Here is a 10,463-nt window from a genome sequence, read left to right on the forward strand (position 1 = left end):
GCATGAGACCTCCCTATGTGCTCTTCTTTTTCAAGAATTATTTAGCTATTTGGGATTCATTGAAGTTCCATATGAGTTTCAGAATGAGATTTTCTACTTCTGCAAGATACACATTTGGGATTTTAATAAGGATTGCATTGAAAATGTAGAGCTTTTGGATATTACTATTATCTTAACAATATTGTATTCTAATCTATGAATTTGGGATGTCTTTCCAACTATTTACATCTTTAATTTTTATCAGTTTTTTTTTAGTTTTTAGTGTATGGGTATTTCACATTATTGATTAAATTTATTCCTAAGTATTTTATTCTTTTTGATACTATTGTAAATAGAATTCTTATCTTAATTTTCTTTTTAGATGTTTAATATTAGTACATGGTAATACAACTGATTTTGTATCCAACTATTTTGGTGAATTTGTTAATAGCTCTCACAGATGTTCTTGGTGAAATTTTAAAGTTTTCTTCATGTAAGATCATATCTTCTGCAAACAGGGATCATTTTACTTCTTTCTTTACAGTTTGGATGCGTTTTATTTCTTCTTCTTACCTAATTACACTGATTAAGTTTTCAAATGTTGAATAGAAATGGCAGATGTGGTTATCCTTGTCTTAGTCCTGATCTTAAGGGAAAAATTTCAGTATTTCATCATCGGATATGATGTTAGCTATAGGTTTTTAATGGATGGCCTTAATCAAGTTGAGGATGTTTCCTTTTATTCACATTTTATTGTGTCTTTTTAAAAAGAAATAAGTTAATTAAATTAATTTATTTATTGGCCACCCCACACAGCATGCGAGATCTTATTTCCTAGACCAGGGATTGAACCTGTGCCCCCTTCAGTGGAAATGTGGAGTCTTAACCACTGGACCACCAGGGAAGTTCCTTATTGAATGGCTTTTTTATCATGAAAGGTATTGAATTTTGTCAAATGCTTTTTCTTCATTGGTTGAAATGAAGAAATGTATTTTTCCTCTTCTTTTTATTAATGTAGTATATTATATTGATTGATTTTTGTATATTGAATAATAATTGCATTCAGGAATAAATTCTACTTGTGCATGTTGTATAATGTTTTTAATATGTTGCAGAATTTGATTTGCTAAATGTTGATAAAAACTTTTCTGCATCAGAATTTATCAGGTATTTTAGTCTGTAGATTTAATTTCTTATAGTGTCTTTGTCTGGCTTTTATATCAGGGCAATGCGGGCTTCATAAAATAAGCTAGGAAGTGTTCCCCTTTTTCAATTTTTTGAAGAATTTGAAAAGGATTGGTGTATACTCTATAGGTATTTGCTTTGTGGTTACAGTGGTGATTACATCCTAAAGTTACAACAACCTAGTTTGGATTGATGCCAATTTAACTCCAATTGCATTAAAAAAGTTTATTCCTATAAGCCTCCATCCCCTTTTTATGCTAATGATGTCACAAATTACATCTTTCTACTTTTTGTGGTCACAAATATAGTTTTACAATTATTTTTAATAAACTTGTCTTTTAAATATAGTAGAAAGTAGAAACTGAAGTTACAAACTAAAATTACCATAATACTGGCTTTTGTATTTTCCCATGCACTTACTTTTACTGGAAATTTTAATATATTCAAATGATTTCAAGTTTTGTTCTTTTTAAGCATCCTTTCATTATCAACATAAACGGCTCCCTTTAACATTTCTTGTAGGGCAAATCAGATGGTAATGAACTCCCACAAGTTGTGTTTATCTGGAATATCATAAATTCTCCCTTGTTTTTAAAGGACAGTTTTGCCAGATATAGAATTCTGGGTTGACAGGGTTCTTCTTGCAGCACTTTAAACATATCATATCCCACTGCCTCTTGGCCTCCAAAGTTCTGAGGAGAAATTGGCTGACAGTTTTATTGAGGACCCCTTATACATTAGAGTCTACTCATTTCTTGCTGCTTTCAAGATTCTCTCTTTTTACTGTTTGATTCTGATGCGGGTTTCTTTGGATTTAACTTACATGGATTTGTTGAGTTTCTTGGATGTGTAGTTCTGCTTTTTCCAGAAGTCAGATAAATAGAATCATACAGTATGTAGCCTTTCAGACTGACTTCTTTTACTTAGCAATTTGCATTTAATATTCAACTAAGTCTTTGTGTGGCTTGATAGTTCATTCCTATTTATCACTGAATAGTATTCCATTGTGTGGGTCCACCACAATTTACTTACCCATTCATCTATTGAAAGGCATCTTGGTTGCTGCCAGTTCTTGGAAATAACAAATAGAGCTGCTGTAAACATTACCTTGCAGATTTTTGTGTGGGCATATTTTGAAAGCAGTTGGGTAAATTTCTAGGAGGGTTATAACTAGATCATATGGTAAAATTATATTTAGCTCTGTAAGTTTTTGGGTCAGTTTTGATTTTAGAATTTTATAAGAATTTTTATATCTCACTTTCTTTTCTGTAAGTTATCCTCTTATTGTTCCATCAGCTCTGTCAGCCCTCTCTGTCCAGGAAGCAAATTTTCTTTATTTTTTTTTATGACATTTTGTGAAGTGACCTAACAGCCCATGTACTTTCACTGTCTTGGAAAGACTGTTATGAGAAGTGTCTGATTCATTCCATTTTTTACCTCATGTTTTTCTTACTCTCACTAGCACACACCACATGGGATCAGTTCATATTTTTATCAGCCCTTGAAATCACTCCTTTAAATATTCTGATCTCACATTTAGGGAATACAAACCTAGGATTTATAAAGTCTATTTGCAACTGAAAAGTTAGTGCTGATGGTTATTCATTTTCTTCTAAGGACTTAGCCTGACATTTGGATAAACTGCCACAAGGAGGAATGTGATATTTAAACTAGAGATTTTCCTATTGTCTTAAACAGTTAACCATAGTGTTAGTAAAATGAACCAGAGATTACATCATATTTTTAATACAGAATAATAAATATTTATAAATATTATTTTTTCCACCAACAAAATTAACATGTTAGATTTTATTGGATTGGGATTTTTTGGTATTTAACAATATTCAGAGGAAGGCTTAAGTGAGTCCAAATACCTAGGAACAATTATATTGTCCTGTTTCTATACTATGTTCTAAATTTCTGCTTAGATTAACTCTCATTTCACCACATAAGAATAAGTGTCTATGATAGTCCATTTTATTATTTCTTTATACCTAATTCAAGTTGGGTGTTCTTATTAGCTTTCTCCTAAAAACTTTTGGAAGTGACTTAAAATAGAAATGATATAAAAATTCTTTTTAAAAATGAAGCATGGTGTTGGGGACTGTTCTAATTTCATTCTTTTACATGTAGCTGTCCAGATTTCCTAGCACCACTTATTGAAGAGGCTGTCTTTGCTCCATTGTGTATTCTGGCCTCCTTTGTCATAGATTAGGTGACCATAGGTTCCTGGGTTTGTCTCTGGGCTTTCTATCCTGTTCCATTGATCAATGTTTCAGTTTTTGTGCCAATACCATACTGTCTTGATTACTGTAGCTTTGTAGTATAGTCTGAAGTCAGGGAGACTGATTCCTTCAGCTCCACTTTTGTTTCTCAGAACACTCCCAAACACCATACACAAAAATAAACTCAAAAGGATTAAAGACCTAAACATGAGGCCAGACACTATAAAACTCTTAGAGGAAAACATAGAACATTCTTTGACATAAATTGCAGCAAGATCTTTTTTGACCCACCTCCTAGAGTAATGAGAATAAAACGAAAAATAAACAAATGGGACCGAATGAAACATAAATGTTGAAGAGCGAGTGGAGAAAAGGGAACCCTCATGCATTGTTGCTGGGAATGTAAATTGATACAGCCACTATGGAGAACAGTATGGAGATTCCTTAAAAAACTAAAAATAGACCTACCATATAACCCAGCAAGCCAACTACTGGGCATATATCCTAAGAAAACCATAATTCAAAAATGCACCCCAATGTTCATTGCAGTACTATTTACAAGAGCGAATACATGGAAGCAACATAAATGTCCACCAACAGAAGAATGCATAAAGAAGTTGTGGTACCTATATACAATGGATAGTTACTCAGCCATAAAAAGAATGAAATTGGGTCATTTGTAGAGACATGGTTGTACCTAGAGACTGTCATACAGAGTGAAGTAAGTCAGAAAGAGAAAAACAAATATTGGATATTAACGCATATATGTCGAATTTGAAAAAAATTGGTATAGACAGTCTTATTTCCAAAGCAGAAATAGAGACACGGATGTAGAGAACAAATGTATGGATATCAATGGGGAAACGGGGGGTGGTGGGATGAATTGGGAGATTGGGATTAACATATAGGCATAGTGATACTATGTATAAAATAGATAACTAATTAGAACCTACTCTATAGCACAGGGAACTCCACTCAATGCTCTGTGGTGACCTAAATGAAAAGGAAATCCAAAAGAGAGAGGATATATGTGTACATATAGCTGATTCACTTTGCTGTACAGTATAAAGTAACACAATATTGTAAAGTAACTATACTCCAATAAAAAAAAACAAACAAAAAACAAAGGAAGGATAAAGGATATACAGAAAAATAAAATAAAACCTTTTATGGAGTGGTGTTGAAAATATTCTAAAAAAAAATGAGGCAAATAACTTCCTCAACTATCAAACACAACTTGAACTTGGTGTTTTGTCTTTACTTGATTAACAATTTATTATTTAACTAATTGTATACTTTCTGCCACCTGTGGTCAGGGCTTTATATAGTTTCATTTTAAAATTTATTTCTCATAACAGTTTAAAGGGAGGTACTATTATTACTGCTATGTTATTATCATCACTACCTCTTTTACTACCATCCTCTTTTACCTAATTTATCATAGTCTGACTAATTTTAGGATTTCTATCTGTCTGACTTTTGAAGTCTGGACAAACTCATTCCTCATTAGTTTTTTCAGCTAAGTATGATCCTCCATTTTTGATCAAACTGTTGCATAGATACATATGACTTTCAGGGGCCTGTGGCTTTTGTGTGTCAATGCTGGGAGGAGGGTGGATTATCATTGGGATTTTTCTTCAAGAAGGATTATATTGAGATATGGTCAAATATGGAGAGAATAGCAATAAAACATCTACCACGTCCAGTCCCAACTTTGATGACTGGCCAGAAATGTTGGTGTAGAACGTCTGCTCTGGAAAAGAGGAAGAGTATTTTCTCTCTAATTGAGGAATAGAGAGATTTGTCTCTTGTTCCCTTTTCAAAGTAACATTTTAAGATTCTTTACTCATTAGCAGATATTCTTTGGAAAATCTTTTGAAAAGAAAAATACAAAATAAAAATTATCTGTAATTACACCAGTAAGTCACTCTTAGCAAATTATATGTATTTCCTGTCTTTTCTTGAATATATGTTAATCAAAATCTCATCATGTTTTACATATGATTTTAAATTATAATTTCAATATTTTTGATAATATTAAAACAACTTCTAAAAGTGCTCTTTGATGATCTTAAGAATTCAACCATATGAATGTACTGTAATTTGTCCAATTCAGCAAGATTATGTAAGGTTGGTGGAGAGTGAGCCTGACACTCAGAAATAAAAGCAAAAGTCAGAAATTCAAGGGTACTTGCAGTTAACTTTTTTTTTTTCCTACAAATATCAGGAATATCTTACCATAATTCTCATTTACTTATTTTTATTTCTTCCCTATTTTATTGTAGAATCTTAATTTTCATGATTATTCTGTTCAATGGTGTATAACATACAATAGTAATATGTGAGATAAAATGTTGAAGCAAAAATTGGACAAAATTTTTAAAAATGTTTTTTCCTGTCATTTTTCTTATAGTAATAATTCATAGTAAAACCCTCAGAAAGCTACAGAATGGAGACAGTAGTCTTCATTGCAGCATTTCATGTAGTTGATCTTGAGACACTCTTGAGTGTTCAAGTTCACCACTGCAACCAATAAAGTGACCTCTGCCTGACATGTTGGGGGCACCAGGCTTGCTGTGACTTTGGTGCTTTGACTATAATGATTTGTGCCCTTTTTGAGAGATGTGTCCTCAGCAGGAATGACCCCAGGTATGAGCAAAGCTGGAGTACCTGACACTGCAATCCCATTTGAGCAGTTAATTCTCAAATTTTTTGATGACAGAGATCAGACATTTCTCTAAGGATTTATGTCTTAGATGTGATGTGAAACTATGGGGAGTAGTAACTGATCTGTTGAATAAAGTTCCTTCTGTTTGTTCTCTGAAATACTCTATATGATCGATCTGGTGATGACATTGCTTGTAGACACCTTTCCTGAAGGTGCTCTAGTCATGGCTCTGTCCCTGGATGGTCATGGCCAATGGTAATGTGGGTTAAAAGCTTTTCCTTACTGACAGGAACAAAACAGTTCTGGGAACCCAACCTGTTTAACTGATGGGATGTGATGCTGGGTTGATCCATCACTTTCCGAAGCATAGCTGGTGACTGTTTCATAGGTTTCAAGGGCTTGCTTCCTCTTTCTATTCCTCTCCTCCTCATTCTCCTCTTCTTCCTCCTTTCCCATTATAAAACCGCAGTCCTGAAAAGCTTCCTGATTATTTGGCCAAGACAGGGAAGGGCATTTAGCAACATCATTTTAAACTTTTAATTTGCAACTGGTCAGCTCTACTGACTGCAAGAATTTTTAAAAATATGAAAGTACTAATCACTAAATGCATTGACATGAAAATGTACAAAATTGGACAGCTAGGAGTACACATTGGGGAGCAAAGGGTAATATGGCAAGTTGAGGGGACTGGAGGGCTGAAGGAGAAGACAGAAAATGAGCATGAAAATACGTTTTTAAAATTACTGTCTTTTAAAGACTTAAAACATATCTGGAAAGAGTAGAAGAAAGCAAAGAGATCAGCCCTAAGTTTGTAATTCACCTAGATTTCGGACCTTTAGTGCTCTGATCCTCTCTCCCCTCCCCAAACCTACTCTCAGTCACTTATATGTGATGGTTTGAGTCTTAAATGGTATCTTCCATTTCTTTTTGGTTTCACACAATTTAAATCTGATATTTATTGTTGGAATAAAAAATACTTATTTTCCTTGATAAAGGAATTTTAAGGATATGACAGTGATCTAGAGGAGTGTTGGGGTCAGGTGAGATGGGACATCCTCATTCTATTAAAAATGTGTTACCACGTTCTACAGTAATATAAAGCCAGTGTTGAAAATTTTTCCTAAATGAGACAGGGCCGCTCACCAGCCATGACCCATAAAGAAAAGTTTCAGTACCCAAGGGGACAGAGGATAGTTCAGGTTCAGGACTGAAAAGGCAGAAATGAAATCTTTTGCCAGGGTTGGAGAACATACTAGGGCATTGTTTCTTGAACTTCAGTTATTCCCTAAAGGCTCATTATATTTGTTATAATTACACATCACAAGTATCATGTAATATTGATATTTTTTACTTTAAATTCACTTTAAACTAACTTTTTGAATTTTTAATTTAATTGGCCATAGGGAATCAAGTGCATGAAATGGCAGAAGAAATATTCAATTTACATATATATATGTATATATACATATATATATGAATAGAGAGAGACACACACACACACACACAACAAGAGAGAGAGAGAGAGAAGAGACAGAGAAAGAGACAAATAGAGAGAGAGAGATTAGGAAGGCTGGAAAGTCCAAAATATGCAGGGCCAACCCTAGCTGGAAGGCCATCAGGCAGGGGAATTTTCTCTTACCTGGATGGGAGAGGGGTCAGACTTTTGTTCCACTCAACAGACTATATGAGACCTGCCCACTTACAGAGGGCAAACTCCTTTACTCAGGGCACTGATTTAAATATTACTCTCATCCAAAAGCATTGTTAGAGAAAAAGCCCGAAAAAAGATTGACCAAATATTTGAGCAACCTGTTCCAGTCAAGTTGACCCATAAAAAATATCAAAAATTCCTTCCAGCACATGGACAAATTTTATGAAGAAAGTAGAGCATGAAATAGGTTAATTTCACTTATATTCCACTGTGATCAATATGGAAGAATCTATAGATAGGTTAAAATTATAGTAAAATTATTATTAATGATTAAGAAGTAGTATATGAATGGCAATTAACATCAATGACCAAATTATTAATAAAGTGATTTCAACTATCTCTTGAATTTACCCCTAGATTTGATGTGACTCAATGTGCTTAAATAATTCATAAATAGATTTAAAACTCGTTATTTGAATGGCATTGCATATTAGATAGGGTTTTCCAATGATTTCAAAGGGACAGGAAGCCAGAATATTTAAACACTCGTCTGAGCTTTCTTCAAAAGTTGCAGAATCCAAAGAGGTCCTTTGGGAGAAATTAGGTAAGAGCAGGTGGGATGTCACGTTTGGGAGGTATGAGTAAAAGGCTTGGTTTCTATTGTAAGTCTAGGTTCTGATCTGCCAGCTGATTGGAATTATGGTAGGTGATGCTACACTCCTAGTGAATTCCTTGTGGCCGGAAGTGAAACAGATTTTTAAAGTTCATAGGAATCTGACTGTTGGATGGTCTTAATTTGAAGGAACAAAGCAGTGAAAGGAGGGCCCTAGAGGTCACCACTTTACTCAACGTATCTAAGTATCATGATGGGAAGCCATCTGAGATCATCTGCAAACATCTCTCAGTCCATTTTAGAAGAGAAGAGATTTCACTTAGCAAGCTGTGGATCAAGGCAAAATGTATTGTAAGAAGGACTTGAGGTAAAGAGAAAGGTGTCACCAGGTAGCCAGGCCATTTTCAAACCAGTATGTACAACAAAATGGCCACCAGATCAAGTGCAACTAGGCAGGCAGTTTTAGAAGTCAAAGAAGGTGAAAGATAGAAAAGGGTCATCTTCCCCAATCAAGAAAGGGAACACTTGCTTACAAGTTAGAGAACCCCTGAAATTCTCCCACTGCCATAAACCACTGAAACGGAGAGCTAAGGCAGGGACTCTGTGAGTCATGAGAACATAATCTAGTGAGGAGATCCTGGTGCAGGACATTTCCTGTTTTCAGAGTTCCTGCCAAGCCAGTTATGGATAGATTTGCATTTGGGTTGGGAAATGACTGCACGAGGCTAGTTTGGACAGCTCCGCTTCCCCCTGGGTGGGGCAGCAAGCCCCAATAAAAAGGTCCTGTGCTGCACGACAGCTATCCTCCTGCTACTCGAGTTCCGATTGACATTGGAGAACCTGGTGAGTCTGATTCTTCAGTTCAAATTAGTTCTCGGCTCCCTGAATGTTGAGTTTATGCCGGAGACAACAAATTAGATGGGTCGAAAGTTATGATCATGGGTATAATGTTATTTAGTGGATGGGAACTTGGAATATGGGCACAATGTTATATTGTATTTACTAGATTTCTGATACCTAGTTTGAATTCCTCTATTGAAAAAGAAATTAATAGGACATTTTGACATGAAGGGATAAAGAGCAAAGGGTTGACCTTTTTCTACACCTTTTTCTTGGACCTCTGCTGTGATTTCAGAGGCATTTATCTTAGAAGGTGTGAGGCTCTTACATTCATCCTGATTGCCCTTTGCTCTGTACAAAGTCATCCTGTCGGGTCCTCATGAGAGAAAATGGTGATAGGAATTGCTTGTGAGCTTTCCCAGAATTTTAGAACTTTTGATAGCCTGTTTTTAATATGTTGATTTCATAAAAAAAAAAGAAAGAAAGAAATAAAACTGAAAACATCGCTTGTTTCTTCAAAACAAAGATATTTTCTTTGGAAAAGTTGTATGAGAAAAGAAAGTTTTCTCTGGGCTGATGAATAGATTTGTTAAAGAACGAGAGAGATGTCAGAAATTCATTAAAAGGTATTAAAGAGATTAAAACACATGCTTAGAGATCGGAGAGATACTGTCTGTTTGTGTTACACAAGCTTTTGCTCTTCTTCGTGTAGGTATTCCCTCTTGTGAACACGGTCATATACTTTCTTTCAGATATTAAGACTCCAGAAAGATGTCTTCTCAAGAGCAGCAGTGCAAGCAGAAGTGCAAGACACCTCCAGTGTGTGTAACAAAGTGCCCTGATCCTTGCTCACCTAAGAAGGATTCAGACCCTTGCCCACCTCAGCAGTGCCAGCAGAAATGCCCTCCTGGGACACCTATCCAGCAATGCCAGCAGAAGTGCCCACCCAAGAACAAGTAACAGCTTAGCTTTTATCTGCATCTGGAAAGGATAAGGGCAATCGGCTCACCTAGTTCCACAGCTCCACCTTCATCTTGTCTTCAAAGCCTATCATGGATACAGAAGAAGCTTTCCACCCTTTAGCCTGCAGTATGCGTGTGGTGATTCCTGACAGTCAGAGGTTTCCTATCTGAGTCTGCTATGCCGCTTCCCTCTGGAGGTACCAGAGAAAGCACCACAGAGCCTCAGGAGGAAAAGCAGCAGCTCTCCTCCTGGGTGCCCTCTTAGAATTCTCTCGCTGTCTTCTGTGTCTGTCTGTCACTTGCGCAGCGGTTTCTACCAGATGAGCAATTGTTACTTATC

The 10,463-nt window shown here is 35.5% G+C and overlaps 1 protein-coding gene across 1 annotated transcript; it reads left to right on the forward strand.

Annotated features, from left to right (window-relative positions):
* The first annotated feature begins 9,932 nt into the window (after window positions 1-9,932).
* On the forward strand, window positions 9,933-10,121 carry LOC133088170 (small proline-rich protein 2E-like). The gene has a single exon (XM_061185988.1). The coding sequence runs from the start codon at window positions 9,933-9,935 to the stop codon at window positions 10,119-10,121; it is 189 nt and encodes a 62-aa protein (XP_061041971.1).
* The last annotated feature ends 342 nt before the right edge of the window (window positions 10,122-10,463 follow it).

The sequence above is a fragment of the Eubalaena glacialis genome, chromosome 3, assembly GCF_028564815.1.
Source record: "Eubalaena glacialis isolate mEubGla1 chromosome 3, mEubGla1.1.hap2.+ XY, whole genome shotgun sequence".
Classification (NCBI taxonomy): Eukaryota; Metazoa; Chordata; class Mammalia; order Artiodactyla; family Balaenidae; genus Eubalaena; species Eubalaena glacialis.

What these genes read in the sequence shown, in the direction of transcription:
- LOC133088170 (XM_061185988.1), top strand. Translation starts at nt 9,933, where the DNA reads ATGTCTTCTCAAGAGCAGCAGTGCAAGCAGAAGTGCAAGACACCTCCA.